A 19,824-nucleotide genomic window follows, 5' to 3' on the forward strand; every position below is an offset into this window, starting at 1 on the left:
GAAATGCGTACCATCACGTTTCCGACTTTAATAAAGGTCGGATTGTAGCCTATCGCGATTGCGGTTTATCGTATCGCGACATTGTTGATCGCGTTGGTCGAGATCCAATAACTGTTAGAATATGGAATCGGTGGGTTCAGGAGGGTAAAACGGAACGCCATGCTGGATCCCAACGGCCTCGTATCACTAGCAGTCGATATGAAAGGAATCTTATCCGCATGGCTGTAACGGATCGTGCAGCCACGACTCGATCTCTGAGTCAACAGATGGGGATGTTTTCAGGACAACAACCATCTGCACGACGTTTGCAGCAGCATGGACTATCAGCTCCTAGACCATGGCCTAGACCAGTTACCCTTGACGCTGCATCACAGACAGGAGCGCCTGCGATGGTGTACTCAAAGACGAACCTGGGTGCACGAATGGCAAAACGTCATTTTTTCAGATGAATCCAGGTTCTATTTTCAGCATCATGATGGACACATCCGTGCTTGGCGATACCGCGGTGAACGCACAATGGAAGCGTGTATTTGTCATCGCCATACTGGCGTACCACCCGGCTTGATGGTATGGGGTGCCATTGGTTACACGTCTCGGTCACCTCTTGATCGCATTGACGACACTTTGAACAATGGACGTTACATTTTATATGTGTCACAACCCGTGGCTCAACCCACCATTCGATCCCTGCGAAACCCTAGATTTCAGCAGGATAATGCACGACCGCATGTTGCAGGTCCTGTACGGGCCTTTCTGGATACAGAAAATGTTCGACTGCTGCCGTGGCCAGCACATTCTCCAGATCTCTCTGCAACTGAAAACGCCAGGTCAATGGTGGCCGAGCAACTGGCTCGCCACAATACGCCAGTCTCTACTCTTGATGAACTGTGGTATCGTGTTGAAGCTGCATGGGCAGCTGTACCTGTACACGCCATCCAAGCTCTGTTTGACTCAATGCCCTGGCGTATCAAGGCTGTTATTACCGCCAGAGGTGGTTGTTCTGGGTACCGATTTCTCAGGATCTATGCATTCAAATTTCGTGAAAGTGTAATCACATGTCAGTTCTAGTGTAATATATTTGTCCAATGAATACCCGTTTTTCATCTTCATTTCTTCTTGATGTAGCAATTTTAATGGCCAGTGGTGTAGAACAATGCAATGTTGTTTCGGATATGCAAGCATTCTTCTTCACAATACAGCCACTGCAATATCGCACATTAACACTATTTCCCTACCTTTCATTCTCGAACTGCTCGTGGGAAGAACGAACACTTGAACCTTTTGCACACGACCTGTGATTCCTGTTATTTTATTATGATGATCATTTATTCTTCAACTTACATTGGGTGGCGGCAATAAAAAAAGATAGTGGAACTCCAGATGATCTCCGACTATGATAATTCAGTGCAAAGTGAAGTAGTCCCTCTAAAAGCCGTAATAAAATTAAAAAAGACCTGGGTAAGTTCTGGAGGAGGTTTTTCTCCATGCAGCTAGTATACAAATCTGCAAAGCACCAAAGGGAAATCATATCCCAAACATGTTCGATGTACCACTGTTGAACTATGACGGAAAAGTTACTAAGCAGTCATGTACCAAATATGTGTGATCTAAGACAGCTGAGAGCTGCGGAAATAATGCTACCTGTCTTCTTTGAAAAACATTTCTTGCCACAAGCAGCTGGCATTTTCACGTTAAATACGGTATCTGGCGTTATCGAATAAACAGACCATGCCTCGAATTTTGAAACCTCACACAGGTATCTACTACTCTCTGGATTATCTTCAGTACGAAGGAATCGAGACTGCGCAGAGTCGCCCCGACTGAATATAGCCGATTGCTGTCCCTACGCTTGTGTAATCGCAGATAGTTCTCTGCCTCCAGTAAGAGCTAGTTCTCTGCCTCCAGTAAGCCGGATATTAAGGAATATGAAAATCCAATCTTTCTATTCTCAACGAAGGGCGCCAGTTGTTAACAGTGGTCTTTTGTTTAAAAGTCGTTTTGTCACTGTTAACAACTGTCGCCGTTCGTTGAGAATAGGAAGATTGTATTTGTATATTCCTTAATATCAGACGTTCTTTTTCTTATTCGAGCTGTCCAGGCACAAAAGGTAGATTTCGGGTTCGAGTCCCGGAGTGGCACACAGATTTGATGTGGTAGCAACACTCCACTGCAGAGTGAGAGATACATTCAGGGGGTCCTAATGTTCTTCGTGGATTACTGAGTCCCTGGCTTGTGGGACACGGGTTTTACATTAACAAAAATATGTAGTAGAAGTAACGTGTAGCCATTCTCGGTGGCAGCTCGTCGAACATGATGAGACAAAGATCGCTAACACGCGTACTTTATTGTGGCTAACACGGATTCCATTGAACGTGCGGAGCACTTCGGGTAATATGGGTTCTGCAGTGGCCCCTGGTCTTACATTCACTGTACGGATACTAAGACAGCACATTCTTTACGTGATACTCGCTTGGCACTTGTCGGGGGATTACTTACTGTAGTACAATGGTTAAAACTGTTTCTGTTCCGGGTGTCCATACTTTTATTAGGGTGACTCTTCCGGTTTAGTTTGACTCTCTTCTGACTTGGTGCTGTTTGTCTTGTAAGTACAGCTCGGGGCGAACTAAACTGCTCCGAGAAACCTGTAATGTATATATGATTTGCTACATTAGCGAATAGAAAGAACAGTCCCATGGCTAAGGTGGGACCCAAACCCGGGACCTTCCCTTCACAAGGTAATACAAAACGGCTATTTCTCGATCAGACATGGGAAATGACTCATCCAATTTGTCACATGTTTGGATAAGTATCTAAAACGAATGAGAATCGGAATGGGATTACAGAGGATAAACAAAATTTACTAACTGGTAGTATCCTTAGCAGCTATCGGAAAACACAGTTAATGTTCATGCAAGAACAAGGGGGAGCCGTTCGATTGAAAGACCATGTGCGAAATACTGCGATTAAAAAGGGTGTAAGACAGAGGTGCAGTCTTTCGCCCCTACTGTTCGATCTACACAACGAAGACGCAATGACGGAAATAAAAGAAAGGTTCAAGAGTGGGATCAAAATTCAGGGTTATAGGATATGAATGATAAGATTCGCTAATGACGTTATTATCTTTAGTGAAAGTGAAGAAGAATTACTGTACCTGTCGAAAGGGGGATTGAAAGTAAGGGGAAATGGCAAAAATAATGAGAAGCAGAAGAAATGAGAATAGCGAAAACTTAACATGAAAATTGGCGATCACGAAGAAGCCGAAATTAAGGAATTCTACTACGTTAAAAGCAAAATAATCCACGACGGAAGAAGCAAGAAGGACATAAAAAGCAGAACAAAAGAAGCAAAGACCACTCCTGGCCATGAGGAGTCTATTAGTATCAAACATAGGACTTAACCTGAGGAAGACATTTCTGAGAATGTTCGTTGGAGCTCAGCATTGTATAGTAGTGAGGGGAGAAGCTGTAGGGGAAGACAGAGATTGAAATCCGTGCAGCAAAGACTGAGGACCTAGGATGCAGGTGTTACTCTGAGATGAAGAAATTGGCGCGGGGGAGAAATTCGTGACGGGCCGCATCAAACTAGTCAGAACACTGATTACAGAAAAAAAGTATCCTTCACTGTATATTTTCCTTTTGCATACCGTTACACGTGCTTGTCATCGATTTTCATACGGAAGACAACCACGAACACGCCAGTTGCTGTATACTAAGAGAGAGTTTGACACATTAGAACTGATGAGAAATAACTCGTGCTATTACCGGTGCACTAATTCAGGCAGTCCCCACATAGGAACATGACGCGTTTGTGAACATGGTCGTGGACGTGGGTGGAGACGTGGTTTGTAACGTGGTTGGCGAGTGCTCAGAAGCGCTTAGAAGCCGACTGTGGTCACCGCGGTAGCTTCTGCAACTTGGGCAGGAATCATTTTTAAGACAGGCTGAAGCGCCACTCTCTGTATTTTGGAGCCCAGCACTATGCCCACGGTTCTCTCTTGTCCTCCGTAGCCGGAAGTGTTGCAGCACTTGAACAGTGGAAGCAGGTGCAGTAGTGTACTTCTCGTCACAGACGGAAAGGTTGACCTTTTCCGAATGTAGGCAGGAACGTCTGAAAGAGACAGCATTCCCTTCTCCTCCCCTTCCAGTTTACAAACTCACGTCTGCAGACATGTGTTCAAAGCCGTAGTGTTAACTGAGATGCTGATACTCATGAAAACACACTTGATTTTATGTACTGTAAACTATGGCTTTGTCGAAGTTTTGAGGGTTTGTTTTTATTGTAGTTCTTGTATTAATTGCATGACGCATGTATTTGTCAAGCCAACGGGCTTGCTGTAGTGGCAACACCGGTTCCCGTCAGACCACAGAAGTTAAACGCTGTCGGGCTGGGCTAACACTTGGATTGGTGACCATCCGGTCTGCCGAGCGTTGTTGACACTAGGGGTGCACTGAGCGGTTGTGAGGCAAACTGAGGAGCTACTAACCTAACCTAACCTAAGTAGGGGCTCCGGTCTCGTAAACTGACATACGGCCGGGAGAGCGGTGTGCTGACCACATGCCCCTCCATATACGCATCCTATGACGCGTGTGGGGAGGATGACACGGCGGTCGGTCGGTGCCGTTGGTGCTTCATGGCCTGTTCGGGTGGAGTTTAGTTTAGTTTATGTATATGCCAAATCCTCGGACAAATTCTTTTCAGATGATGTATTTTTCTGAATAATAATTTCTTGGATATTGTGCTAAAGTGATGTACGAAACAAAGATGAAAACAAATTATTATTACAGTACAGCTGAATCTGGTTAAATGGGAAAGGGAGAAAAGACAAAGTATACTTGTCTTAAATGGTAATTGAATACACGTCATACTCTCCTTCTCCCACACCCACCCCCGTCTCTGTTCTCTGTTCCTGTCCTCCTTTCTGTCTCTTTGCCCCTCTCCTCCTCCTTCCTCCTCTCTATACTAAGCGGCTGTCCCCCCCCTTCTTTCTGCTCATATTCTCCTCCCCTGTCTCTCCATCTCCTTTTGCTCCCTCTCTCTGCCTATCTCCCCCTTACCGCTTTCCATTTTCATTTCCTCCCACTCCTCTGTCCATCTCCTATCACCCCCCCCCCCCCCTCTCCTCGGTCTAATCTAACCTTGAGCCTTGTCTATTGTTGTTGCAAATTCGAATTCTGCAATAGTATTGTAATCACAACCTGATAAGTCATAAATACAACATTCCTGTTTGCCAGCAACGTTTCAATACTATATGAAAATATTTATACATACATATTTATATATTACAAACATTAAAAATATACAGCCTACGTCTGTGCAAAAATTTTGCCGGCAGCTGTGGCCGAGCGGTTCTAAGCGCTTCAATCCGGAACCTCGCGACTGCTACGGTCGCAGGTTCGAACCCTGCCTCGGGCATGGATGCGTGTGATGCACTTAGTTGGGTTTAAGTAGTCCTAAGTTCTAGGGGACTGATGACCTCAGATGTTAAGTCCCCTAGTGCTCAGAGCCATTTGAACCATTTTTTTTTGTAAAAATTTGAATCAGATCGATCGAATACTTTTCGAGACTTTTCCTAGTAACAATTCCCCTTTATATATTACGTATTTATTTATATATTACATATATTAGAAAGTACGCATAAAAACGCGCATATATTCGAATGCCATGTTGTGCCGAAATATCATGGCTGTAGGTGAAATACTTAGGAGATTTAAGGTTTGAATAAAAGAGTATTTGGATCTTTGTTTCTATGGATTTAAATGTTCATTTGATCAAAATCTTGAATCTCGGAAAAGTTATGACACAACTTTGCAATCGAATACACGCATGACCACCTGTTTAATATCGTGTTGTTCCACTTTTCAAACACAGTACAGCAGAGATTCTGCTCGGCATGGATTCTACAAGTCGTTGACAGGATTCTAGAAGTATGTGGCTCCAGAAGTCTCCGCACAGGTCAAGTAATTAGCGAAAATTACGGGTTGGTGGTTTACGGGCAGACAGCTGGCGCCCGACATCTGTTCCAATGAGTACAGATCAGGCACATTTGCTGGTCAAGACATCAATGTGAGTTCACCATGACGCCCCTGAAACCACTGCAGCACGATTCTGACCTTGCAACATGAACAGTTATTCTACTGGAAGATGTCATCGCCACAGGGAGAGACTTCCAGCACGAAGCGATGCAGGTGGTCCACAATAATGTTCACGTAGTTGCGTGCAGTCATTATGCCATCGATTACCACCAAAGATCCCATGGAAGCCCAACGGAATGTACCCCATAGCATAATTCTGCTATCACCGGCCTACATCTGTGGCGCGGTGCAGTCGTCAGCCTGGATGGCGGTGTGTGAGGACCCGACCATCGACCTGATGTAACAAGAAATGCGATTCATTCGACAGGTGATACGTTTCTATTAATCCACGATGAAAAATCAGTGATGCTGTGCCCACTGCAGTCATAACTTACGATGTCGCTGGGCTGACACACAAACACGTTAGGGGTCGTGTGATGTGGCGCTCCATGTTCAACAGTGGCCTTTGAACGGTGTGATCCCAAACACTTGTGCCTGCACTAGAACTGTAATGTGTCGTCAGATCTGCCACAGATCGCTGCCTATCCTGGGTACATAGCGGATTATCCTCCGAACTCTCCGTTTTGTGCTGAGACGTGGTCGTCCAATACCATACGCCATACTCGTTGTTTCAATATCCTTCGAACATTTTCCACAGGTGCTCAAGACAGTAGTACGCCAACAGGCGACCAGCTTCGCCGTTTCAGAGATTCTCGTTTCCAGCCGCAGCGCCACAACAATGTGTCCTTTGTCAGAACCTCTTATATCGGTGGATTTCCCCATTTGTGGCTCGTATCTTGGCTAAAATGACTGCCCATTCGTCTCTCTTCAGCTTCTACTTTCCTTACTGCGTCACGTGCCCGCAACATGACTAGGAGGTAGTCAACCTCGCGATGGGCAGTGGTCATAATGTTTTGGCTCATCAGTGTACATACGGCGCTTCAGTAGGTATATAAAAAACACGCACATATTAGAATGCAACCTTATGTCAACATTTCAAAGCAAATGCTGAAGAATTTTTGAGATGTACGGTTTTGAACAACTGAACATTTACCTTTTTCATTTATATAAATAAAGATAGGCATGGCCGAGCGGTTCTAGGCGCTTCAGTCCGCAACCGCGTTGCTGCTACGGTCGCAGGTTCGAATCCTGCCTCGGGCATGGATGTGTGCGATGTCCTTAGGTTAGTTAGGTTTAAGTAGTTCTAAGTCTAGGGGACTGATGACCTCGGATGTTAAGTCCCATAGTGCTCAGAGCTATTTGAACCATTTGAATTAAGACAGATAGTGTACTTTGTTGTTGTTATTAAAATCCCAGGCTTCTGGGGACGCTGAAACTGGCACAATGCAAAATTATGTTTGACGTTAGGAGGAGGGTTAGAGCGGAAACATGGAATCAAAATTTGACCTTTCTTCTACCTGTGCCTGCATTCGTTTTATGACAAATTCCGTTATAGATAACGACGTGAACTTCTCTAAAAAATAATGGCCTGCAACAGTTTTACTAAGTTCAGGATCATGCGGGTCACATTCTGCATTGCCGTACAAATTAAATGAAGATGTACTTTGTTACTGTTCGATTTTACAAACCATTTAGTGTAGGTCCACCTGATGAAACATTCTGAAATTGTCAGATCCTTTTACTTGTTGTTATAGATTTCAGTCTGAAGACTGGTTTGATGCATGTAACTGTACTAGTGTGTATTCTCCTGCGTATTAACATGAAACCTTTCAGTATATGCGAGTGTTTCAAATGAAAACTTTCAAATAATGAAATTCCTGAAGTACTATCGATTTATGCAGCTGGCAGGAGCTAGCTTTGTATTCAAACAAATGATAAACAGCCCCCCAGCCTGTTGTTGCGTCACAGAAAAGGAAGCTGTGTCAATGCAAAAATAGCCTCCCCACTGTCGACCTGAACAGGGGCGGGAGAGTGATGTGTCTTCTTTCAATAACGAAGGTGTTAAATCTTTGGAAATGCATCAGAGGATGAGAGCACAGTACGGTGATCCGTGTATGTGTCCCTGCAGCAAACGTACGTGTTGTGCAGAAAGTTTAAAGGAAGTGCAGATCCTGTCGAAGACGCTTCCCAGCCGAAAACATTGTTGCAGATGAAGAGCCTCTGAAGGAAAACATGCGTATTGCTGTAAACGAAATAGACTGTTTGGTATATTAATGATGGTTCAACGCACAATACAGTCGAAGATATGCTACGATTCAGTAAAGAGTCCATAAATGGGGCCACAGTAGTTGAATGCTGAATTGAGAGATCGCCGCATCGATGCCTGTGAGGAACTTTTGCGTCGTTTCCAGGTGGAAGCTAATGGATTTTTTAACTGCATTGTTATATATGAGATGAAACGTGGGTGTATTATCACCAACCTGAAACGAAAAGATGGAACTAGGAATGGCGCCATAGTTCTTCGGAAAAAAAAACTGATTCAACCTTCGGCAGGAAAAGTCACGCTCACTCTGTTTTAGAATTCGAAAGGGGTCAATTTGGGGCGTTACCTGGAAACGGAATTGGCAGTGACGAATAGCTTATACTAAAAACTACTGCTGCGATGCCGCCTTTGTCCTGTAATCAGGATAGAACGAAGAAGACTTGTGACTGCACGCCGTAGTTTGTAACTAATTTACGTTTTCTTCACATAGCTTAATAATTGTCACACTATACCTCATGGGAAGATTATATCTATATTTTTTTCTGTATTGTCTCATTTGCACAACAAAACTAATTTAATTTTCGTTTGAATCACCTGTCACTTTTTTCTTCTCTTTTTGTTAAAAAAAGAAAAGAAAAGAGCACAGCACCCATATACATTACGAGTTTCGTCTTTCTTGACTGTCGCGATCCTAATAAAAAACTGTTAGAATCTGAATATACCATTGCTTGGGAGGTTCATTGATTGTTCATAATTTTTAGTTACCAATTCGGGAAAATATTCTAGAACAATAACGAGGGCTACGAATGTACTGCGCCCGCAGATACACAGAACAGTCACGTAGGCGGCTATAAAGGCACATCAGTGCAAATAAATGTAAAGCGAGTCTTTTATATAGGCTTGCGACTCTCATTTCCTACTAACGGATAAGTGGGTAAGTTACGGAGCGCCTAACGGCGAGAAATTGGGAAAGCGACACTAGCTTCTCCGCTGTTCGCGAGAGATAACAAAAAATGGCGCTGAACACTATGGGACTTAATTTCTGAGGTCATCAGTCCCCTAGAACTTAGAACTAACTAACCTAAGGACATCACACACACCCATGCCTGGTGCAGGATTAGAACCTGCGACCGTAGCGGTCGCGCGGTTCCAGACTGTAGCGCCTAGAACTGCTCGGCCACTCCGGCCGGCGAGAGATAACACATTTGGAAAATTTCCTCAAGGTAAATCGCCGTGAAGTCTGGCAGCGATACGATAACAACACTGTTTGGGGCACGAAATGCGCTTGTCCTGATTTGGTCGTTCGACACGAAATTTGATGTATCGCTTCAAATCATGACAGACTTTTCAATGCACACGATTTCTAGGCCCGACCATGAATATATATGGAAAAGTCTGCGATCCGCATTTATGACGCTGTTGGCACCCTTTATGACGCTGTTGACACCCACACGGAAGGAGTCTTCGCAATTCTCGTAAAATTCTTCTTCGAATTTATTGGAACCTTCGTTCGGTGCGTAGGCGTGAGCAACAATGACGTGTATATGAATAACTGAAAGAGAGTAATAATTTCGTCATCAGACGGGGGACGTCTACATATAATTTGTTCAAGACAGAGACGAGCCCTCGTTGTACTGATGGTGTGGTGAGTTATGATACATATAAAGACCCCGCTATCGTCGAAATGCCCAACGACGCTCATTCATTCATGACCTGCAGTTCATCAGTTTAGTGCTGCAAAAAGCCAAATAGCGGCAGGTCTATAGAGACGTGCAGAGTCCACAGCCCGATGTACTATGAAACACAGGAAGAACCAGATGCGAAACGATCGAAATATGACAAGTGAAAGCTTTGAGGCGGTCTGCCGGGCGTGTTCGGATGATGTAACTGGTAGTGTATCGCCAGCGAAAGGCAGGGAAACGCGTTCGTGTCACGGACGAGCAATCAATTTCGTCACATACAGTCAACGCTGCATATAATACTGATAGAGAAAGAGAAATCGGCGTTAACTCACGTAAGTTTGAACCAGATGAATAATAAAAAGGTAACGGAACGAATTGTCATCAATGCTCTTTCGTGTTGTCTCGGAGAAGATCATTAGATTCTGGGAAACGAGTCTGGCAATCTACAGGATGATCAGAAACAGCCTGGAAAGCGGAAATAATTTTTAAGAAAAAAATTCGATACGTCGCGCCGTTTCCGAGTTAATTAGCATCTAAGTCAGTCAGTCAGGTCCCAGCGCGCAAATACAAAACACTTGCACGAGCTACACTGCGGTAACGCGCAGACAGCTGTCGGTTCGTGTGTTACTACCTGTTGCAACGCTCATTGTCAGTTAAAATGAGTCTTTTTCGGAACTGATAAAAGCTAAATGAGCAAAAGCTACGTTTGTTCGGTTTGAGGAAACCAAACGAAGGACGCGTTTGGCGACACTGTCTCTGGTAGGCTGATCGAACAAGCTCGCGCGACAAGCTCGTTGGTTTACCGCATTGCTGAATAACTCGGAAACGGCGCAAAGTATCGAATTTTTTTCTCAACAACTATTTCTCAAAGCAACTTCCCTGCAACACCCTTCTAAGCTTTTCTGATTGTTTCTGATCACCCCGTATATTACCAAACGGCTAAACCGGTTCAGGGTCACGCAGATCCAGTTGTAGGTAACCCAGTAACGGCTTCCGAGGCGAACAAAAATTTGATTTTCAATATTTCTCGTGATTATTGACAGAATTTTAGCATTTAAAATGCTGTGATAATCTACGCATTAAGAGATATAATCTTATGTTAACGGCTTAACACAGCAAGACAAGTATTACAGTTAGGAATTGCAAAAGCCAGATTATATTCAACCAGCATTTGAGAATGAGAGCAAATGTTTTCGAAATCTATTTCGCCGACACACTCCACAAAATGATGAAAAGGAAAAAATTTATCGCGTATTACATTTTCGCTCTTTATGCAGTAAAATTTCTGCCTCAGGCATGGTGTTTAAAGTTATTTACGACGATCTCTAATCGCAACATATTTCACAGACAGTATACAGGATCGTCCATTGATAGTGACCGAGCCAAATACATCACGAAATAAGCATCAAACGAAAAAACTACAAAGAACGAAACTCGTCTACATTGAAGGGGGAAACCAGATGGCGCTGCCGTAGATAAAACAGATACCAACTGCGTTTTTTAAAATAAGAACCTCCATTTTTTTTATTACATATTCGTGTAGTGCGTAAAGAAATATGAATGTTTTAGTTGGACCACTTTTTTCGCTTTGTGATAGATGGCGCTGTAATAGTCACAAACGTATAAGTACGTGGTATCACGTAACATTCTGCCAGTGCGAACGGTATTTGCTTCGTGATACATTAGCCGTGTTAAAATGGACCGTTTGCCAATTGCGGAAAAGGTCGATATCGTGTTGATGTATGGATATTGTGATCAAAATGTGCTATGGATGCTGCTGGACGATATCATTACGTGTTCGGGCCGTTCGCCGGATAGTTACGTTATTTAAGGAAACAGGAAGTGTTCAGCCACATGTGAAACGTCAACCACGACCTGCAACAAATTATGATGCCCAAGTAGGTGTTTTAGCAGCTGACGTGGCTAATCCGCACATCAGTAGCAGACAAATTGCGCGAGAATCGGGAATCTCAAAAACGTTGGTGTTGAGAATGCTATATCAACATCGATTCCACCCGTACCATATTTCTATGCACCAGCAATTGCTTGGCGACGACTCTGAACGTCGTGTACAGTTCTGCCACTGGGCACAAGAGAAATTGCGGGACGATGACAGATTTTTTGCACGCGTTCTATTTAGCGACGAAGCCTCATTCACAAACAGCGGTAACGTAAACCGGCATAATATGCACTATTGGACAACGGAAAATCCACGATGGCTGCGACAAGTGGAACATCAGCGACATTGGCGGGTTAATGTATGGTGCGGCATTGTGGGAGGAAGGATAATTGGCCCCCATTTTATCGATGGCAATTTAAATGGCGCAATGTATGCTGATTTCCTGCGTAATGTTCTACCGATGTTACTACAAGATGTTTCACTGCATGACAGAGTAGCGATGTACTTCCAACATGATGGATGTCCGGCACATAGATCGCGTGCGTTTGAAGCGGTATTGAGTAACATATTTCATGACAGGTGGGTTGGATCTGACGTCCCAGGATTTCTTTCTGTGGGGAAAGTTGAAGGATATTTGCTATCGTGATCCACCGACAACGCCTGACAACATGCGTCAGCGCATTGTCAATTCATGTGCGAACATTACGGAAGGCGAACTACTCGCTGTTGAGAGGAATGTCGTTACACGTATTGCCAAATGCATTGAGGTTGACGGACATCATTTTGAGCATTTATTGTATTGATGTGCTATTTACAGGTAATCACGCTGTAACAGCATGCGTTCTCAGAAATGATAAGTTCACAAAGGTACATGTATCACATTGAAACAACCGAAATAAAATGTTCAAACGTACCTACGTTCTGTATTTTAACTTAAAAAACCTACCTATTACCAACTGTTCCCATGCGACTGCTACGGTCGCAGATTCGAATCCTGCCTCGGGCATGGATGTGTGTGATGTCCTTAGGTTAGTTAGGTTTAAGTAGTACTAAGTTCTAGGGAACTGATGACCACAGCAGTTGAGTCAAATAGTGCTCAGAGCCATTTGAACCAACTGTTCGTCTAAAGTTGTGAGCCATATGTTTGTGACTATTACAGCGCCGTCTATCACAAAGCGAAAAAAGTGGTCCAACTAAAACATTCATATTTCTTTACGTACTACAAGAATATGTAATAAAAAATGGGGGTTCCTATTTAAAAAAAACCCTGTTGATATCCGTTTGGCGTATGACAGCACCATCTAGCGGGCCAACCATAGCGCCATCTGGTTTCTCCCTTCAAGCTAGACAAGTTTCGTTCTTTGTAGTTTTTTCGTTTGACGCTTATTTCGTGAGATATTTGGCCCGGTCACGAGTAATGGACTACCCTGTATGCGAGGCCTCTGTTCAAAAAAGTATCCGACTTCTATTCATAAATCAGTCTTTATTCAGATGCAGTTGTTTGACACTAGTCACCTTCAAAGCAGTCCCCTTCAGCTTCTGCACACCTCTCCTAACGCTACCGCCACTGCTGGAAGCATGTCTGGATAGCATCTTTTGGTATGGTGCTGAGCTGCTCCGTGGGATTCTGCATAATTTCTTCCCTGGTCTGAAATCTGGCCCTGTTAGAGTCTTTTTCAGTTCAGCAAAAGGACAGAAGTAAATCGGTGCTAGGTCAGGGGAATAGAGAGGCTGACAAATCATATCCGTGTTGCGTTAGACCAAGAAACTCAGAATTAACTCAGAACGATAAGCGGGTGGGTTACCTTGCCAACTGCCAACAAGTCTGGTCGTTTGCGTCTCACTGCTTCACGAAGGCGACGCAGAGCCTCTTGGTAGTACTTCTTTATGAAATTAGTACCTTCTGGTACGTACTCGTGATTGACCGCGCCACTGGAGTAAAAAAACACGGTCAGCATGACTTTCCGGTAGCTGCAGACCCTCCTCGCTCTTCTGGGTCTCGGGGATGAAGGATGCTTCCACTGCGATGACGAGAACTTTGTTTCTGGGTTGTAGCTATAAACCCAGGACTCACCACCATTGATCACTGTGTTAAGAAAATTGAGATTACTGTTCACGGTATCCAGCATGTCCTGTGCAATCTCCAAATGAAGTTGCTTCTGCTCAGTTATTAGCAGCTTCGGTACACATTTTGCTGAGAATCTTCTGATGTCCAAATATTTCGTTAAAAAGGAATGAATGGATCTAGTACTAATTTTGACCTCTTCTGCAAGTTCCCCGATCGTGATTCGTTTACCCTGCATCACCAGGGTACTTACGTAATCAATAACAACTCCATGTGGATGTTGAGAGCCTACTTGAACTGATAAGCTGCCATTTCTGAAGCGGTTTTATCACTCCTGTCTCTGTGTGGTAGCCACTACTTCATCGCCAAACTGTTGTCGAATCTTGTGGATTTTTCAACCTGAGAGTAGCAAAGCTTAAAACAAGATTTGATGCAATATCGTTGTTCCACTTTTTCCGTCATTTTGCCCACAACACAAAATCCGGCGACTGCCACTTACACGTGTTCACTTGTCAACGGCTAGCCAGGGAGTGGATGTTTCCACAGTCATGTAAAAAATAGAGCATGCGCATTACGTTTCCTACAAACACAGAGAATGCCCGCGTGCTCCCAGGTACCACATTATTTGTGTCCATAATTAAAGAGTACGATCGGATACTTTCTGAACAGCCCTCGTACCACTGAATGTATCTGCAAAATTATGTCGTTGTAAGATGTTTTAAGGCTCACGATATATGCCGTCATCAAGATTCATGAAAAAGTATCTGTTGCTGAAAACGGACCGTAAATTACCCAGACTATACTCATCCAGCGCTTGATAATGACAGCAGTTGACAACTTCCAAAAAATTTTAATCATAATTTCAAACCTTTTTTAAACATTTTCTCGATTATGAGTTTAACGTCAAATATTAACCACTTTAAATTAATTTGTAATCATAAGTTTTAAGCTAAGGAATACATCCTTGGGAGAAAAGAAGGAACCTAGAAATTAAGTGCTTAATGTTTGCTGCTAACCGAGCTTTATTAGCTCCGAACCTAGAAGACGCCCAAGCGATGATGGATGATGTGAACGACACTGCTGAAAAAACTGGTCTGGAAGATCTCTGTGCAGCTTCAGCGTAAGAGGAAAAGATGTTTGTAAACAAGACACGGGGACATTAGGCGAGTGGAAAAATTCACATATCTTGTAAGATGGATCCGATTCAATGGGCTGGATAGTGAGGGAAATATTAGAATTAGTTTACAAGGTTATCCAGAATAGGTACAATTAATCAGCGCTGTCTTGCAAGACCAGAATTAGACATTACAATGCAGTAGTGAAACCAACAGAATCTTATTGTTCGATGTGTTTTATAATGAAGAAGAATGCAGAACTGAAAATACAAGAGAAAAAAGAGAGAAGATTCTTTATGAAAATATTAAGAGCACAGAAAATTATAGATTAAACACGGAAAAAGAGGACAAATGAAGAATTACACTAACATACCGATAAAATGACAGACATGACATGGAAATTCATGTTGATATTCTACAGTCAGGTTATGGCAATGGTCTAGGACAGGTTCTCAAAAATATTTTCAGTATATCGTTGGAATCAGAATGACTATTAAATGGATGGAAGACGACAACAAGGATACAGTACGCGTTGGTATCACGTCATTGAAAATGTATAATAGAAACAATAAAGCAGCTGCATTGAAAGCATAAGTAACGACGTAGTTTTAGCAACAGAAGACCAGAGGAAGATAAGCAATAATACAACGAAGTTATTTTGAGGAGCTCAGATTAGACGCGCAGCCAATAGAAGAAAAAGAAAGAAGAAGAAGAAGAAGAAGGAGGAGGAGGAGGAGGAGAAGAAAGAACAAATCGCAAAAGGGAACACTATAAAACATTTCTGTCTTATACTTCCTCCTGTTAGCATAATTATGATCGCATTACGGAAAGATGTAGATGCAGATCCACAACAGACTTTAAAGCATAACTAAATTTCTCTGATGTTGTTAGGTGTGTCGTCTTGTGTATCATATTATATGAGCAAAAGATTGAATATTTAGCTAAACGATAACATTGTAAGAGTGAGGGCGCGGAACGTCAGAAGTTTGAACGTGATGGGGAAACTAGAAAATCTGAAAAGGGAAATGCTAAGGTTCAATCTGTATATAGTGCAGGATCAGTGAAGTGAAATGAAATAAAAAGATCAGGGTTTCTGGTCAGATCAGATAGGGTAATGTCAGCAGCAGTTGAAAATGGTTGAACGGCAATAGTATTCCTGTTTATTCGTTATGCATAGGAAAGTAGGGCAGAGAGTGAGTTACTGTGAACAGTTCAGTAACAGGGTTGTACACATCAGAATTGGCAGCAAAACAACATCGGCAACAATAGTTCATGTATACACGCCAACGTAGCAACCAGAAGACGAAGAAATAGAGAAAGTATATGAGGGTATTCAATCGGTAATTCAGTTCGTAAGGGGAGATGGAAATCTTATAGTCATAGAGGGATCGAAATGCGGTTGTAGGGGAAGGAGTGAAAGAAAAGATTACGGGAGAATATGGTCCTGATAGTAGGAATGAGAGAGGAGAAAGACTAATTAATTTCTGCAACGAAGTTCATATAGTAAAGGATGTATGCTTCGAAGGGGCCATGAGATACGGGAAGATTTCAGTTATATTACATTATGGTCAGTCAGAGATTCTGAAATGATATGGGATTGTAAGGCGTACCAGATATAGACTCAGATCAGAAGTTAGTGATGGTTGAGAGTAGTCTGAAGTTTAAGAAACCGGTCAGGAATACTCAGTGAGAAAAGAAACGGGATACGGATACTAAAGACTGAACATATACACTTGAAGTTCTCTGGGACTACTACTGCGATAATGAATAACTCAGTAGGTAGTTGAGTTGAAGAGAACTCAATATCTCTAAAAAGAGCAATCACAGGATTTTGTAAGAAAAACTTAGGTACAAAGAAGGTAACTGTGAAGAAACAATGGATAACAGAAGAATACTTCAGATGATCGATGGAAGAAGAAGGTACAAAAAGTTTCAGGGAAATTCAGGGATACAGATATCCAGTCACTTAGGAATGAAATAAACAGGAAAGGCAGGGAAGCTAAGGCGAAACGACTGCATGAAAAATGTGAAGAAATCGGGAAACAACTGATTGTCGGAAGGTCTGACTCAGCATTTGGAAAAGTCAAAACAACCTTCGGTGAAATTAAAAGCAAAGGCTGTAACATAAAGAGCGCAAAGGGAATTCCACTGTTAAATGCAGAGGAGAGAGCGGAGAGGTGGAAAGAGTACACTGAAGACCTCTGCGAGAGGGGGGACTTGTATGATGGGGTGATAGAAGAAGAAACAGGAGTAGATAGAAAAGAGATGGGGGGATACAGTATTGGAGTCAAGATTTAAAAGAGTTTATGGTGACTTAAGAACAAATAAGGCAGAATTTCTAAAAATCATTGGAGGAAGTGACAATCAGACGACTATTCACGGTGGTGTGTAGAATGTATGAGACTGGCGATATAGCATCAGACTTTCGGAAAAACGTCATCCACACAATTCCGAAGCTAGAAAGACTTGACAAGTGTGAGAATTATCGCACAATTAACAATTCATGCATCCAAGCTACTGACACCGAGAATATACACAAGAATGGAAAAAGAAACTGAAGATTTTATATATGACGATCAGTTTGGTTTAGGAGCGGAAAGCCACCAGAGAGGCAGTTCTGACAGTGCGTTTGATAAGTCGACTTTGAAAAACCTTTCGAAAATATAAAATGGTGCAAGACGTTCAAAATTCCGAGAAAAATAGGGGTTAGCTGTAACGGAACGACGTGTAATACGTAATAAGTACAAGAAGGAAGAGGGAACAATAAGAGTGGGAGACCAAGAGCCAAGTGCTCGGATTAAAAAGGGTGTTCGGCACGTGTGTAGTTTTTCGCGCTTTCTGTTAAATCTATACATCGAAGAATGGCTAAAATACAAAGTTTCAAGAGTGTGATTAAGATTCAAGGGAATAGGTATCAGTGATAAGATTCGCTGATGGCATCACTATCATCAGTGGAAGTAAAGAAGAATTACAAGAGTGTCAGTCTAATGAGTAAAGAATATGGATTGAGAGTAACTAGAAGAAAGAAGAAAGTAATGAGAAGTAGCAGTAATGAGAGCAGCGAAACACTTAACGTAAGGATTGGTGATCACGAAGTAGAGGATATTGAGGAATCCTGTTATGTAAGTAGCAAAATAACTCATGACGGACAGAGCAAAGAGGACATAAGAATCAGACTAGCACTGGCAAAAAGGGCATTCCTGGCCAAGAGAACTTCACTATTATGAAAGACAGGTCTTAATTATAGGCTGAAATTTCTGAGAATGTACGTTTGGGGCACAACATTGCGTAGCAGTGAGACATGGACTGTGGGGAAACCAGAACAGAAGAGAAAAGAAGCATTTGAAATGTGGTGCTAAAGAAGAATGTTGAAAATGCTGAAAATTAGATGGAGTGTATGGTAAGGGATGAGGTGGTTCTCTGCAGAGTCAACGAGAAAAGAAATATATGGAAAATGCTGACTAAAGAAGGGACAGGATGATAGGACATCTGTTAACACGCTAAGGAACAATTTCCATGGTACTGGAGAGAGCTGTAGAGCGTAGAAACTGTAGGGGAAGACAGAGATTGGAATACATCCAGCAAGTAATGGAGGACGTACCTTGCAGGCTTACAACAGGGGAGGAATTCACGCGGGCCGCGTAAACAAGCCAGAAGATTGATGAGTGCAAAAGAAAAAGTATCTAATCGTTTCAAAAACAAGGAGTTTTATTATCTAAGGGAAGTGCATAAATTAAAGCTATCCGAAGCCATCACAATGCATTAGTATTCTTTTAAGTATCAGTACGAGGGAAAATAATCAAGCATGCAATATTCTGCGACGAATCACCTAGACGAACAATCATTGCACCTTGTTGGAAGTAATACCCACTTTTACCCTAGGTCAAAATGTTTTTCGTTCGGTATACAGTATTAACATGTCACATGCAACGTAATGGCTGTTATTTTAATTATATTTCTGAATTATAATGAAAGTATTTGTAGATGTTTAGATTGTTGTGAACAACTGCCAGTTGTGCAGCGCATCTATAGGATAGTATCCTGCTTGATTCCAGGTAATTCTGAGTCATCATTTCAAAGAAAAAATTGATACAAAGTTTCCTGACAACGTCTTTCAGAAACCAGAAATCGTGAGTCTAGATGAGGAATCAGTGACGTTTGCAGATGGTTCGACGTACAAGGTCGATGATGTGTTTTATTGTACAGGTAAGTTTTTCACATTTATAGCACCATGAAGATAATTTTACCATTTGCAGTTTGACAACTGATGCTTCTTCCAGGTTATCAATATAGTTTCCCGTTCCTGTCAGAAAAATGCAACGTCAAAGTTGAAGACAATCGAGTCCAACCGCTTTTCAAGCACACGATTCACATAGACTATCCGACGTTGTGCTTTATTGGGCTACCGTTCTACGTCTGTGCCTTTTCCTTGTTTGACCTACAGGTAAGTAACGTCATTTGTATAATTTATTTAAAATAATCTTAGGTGAACGCATATAATCCTTCCACATTATCTTTTCTCTTGCATTATAACGGATATAATTAGTTATTATATTATTATAAATTGTGATGCTAAAAGATTTGTGTGTGTGAAACCCTTGTTTATTGTTAAGGCAGGGAGTGTAGATCCTAATGTGACGGGGCTAAATAAATAAATAACAACCTAAACATCTTCAAGTTACTATCATATGTACTATAAAGAAATACAAGTAGCTACTAGTTTTTCATAGAAAAGCTGTTGCATAATTTCTCAAATGTCACACGTACTGGAGGTAAGTCATAGCTGAAACAAGCAGTAAAAGATATACGCGTAACAACATTACAGTA

General features: G+C 42.3%; 1 protein-coding gene across 1 annotated transcript in view; it reads left to right on the plus strand.

Moving 5' to 3' along the window:
• The window catches only part of LOC126272888 (uncharacterized), a 123,643-nt gene that overhangs the window by 80,747 nt on the left and 23,072 nt on the right, over positions 1 to 19,824 (plus strand). Inside the window, exons 5-6 of the mRNA XM_049976143.1 lie at positions 19,053 to 19,203; positions 19,278 to 19,441. Coding sequence (XP_049832100.1) covers positions 19,053 to 19,203; positions 19,278 to 19,441 — 315 coding nt within the window. The remainder of the gene's footprint in view (positions 1 to 19,052; positions 19,204 to 19,277; positions 19,442 to 19,824) is intronic.

This window comes from Schistocerca gregaria, chromosome 5 (assembly GCF_023897955.1).
Source record: "Schistocerca gregaria isolate iqSchGreg1 chromosome 5, iqSchGreg1.2, whole genome shotgun sequence".
Taxonomy (NCBI): Eukaryota; Metazoa; Arthropoda; class Insecta; order Orthoptera; family Acrididae; genus Schistocerca; species Schistocerca gregaria.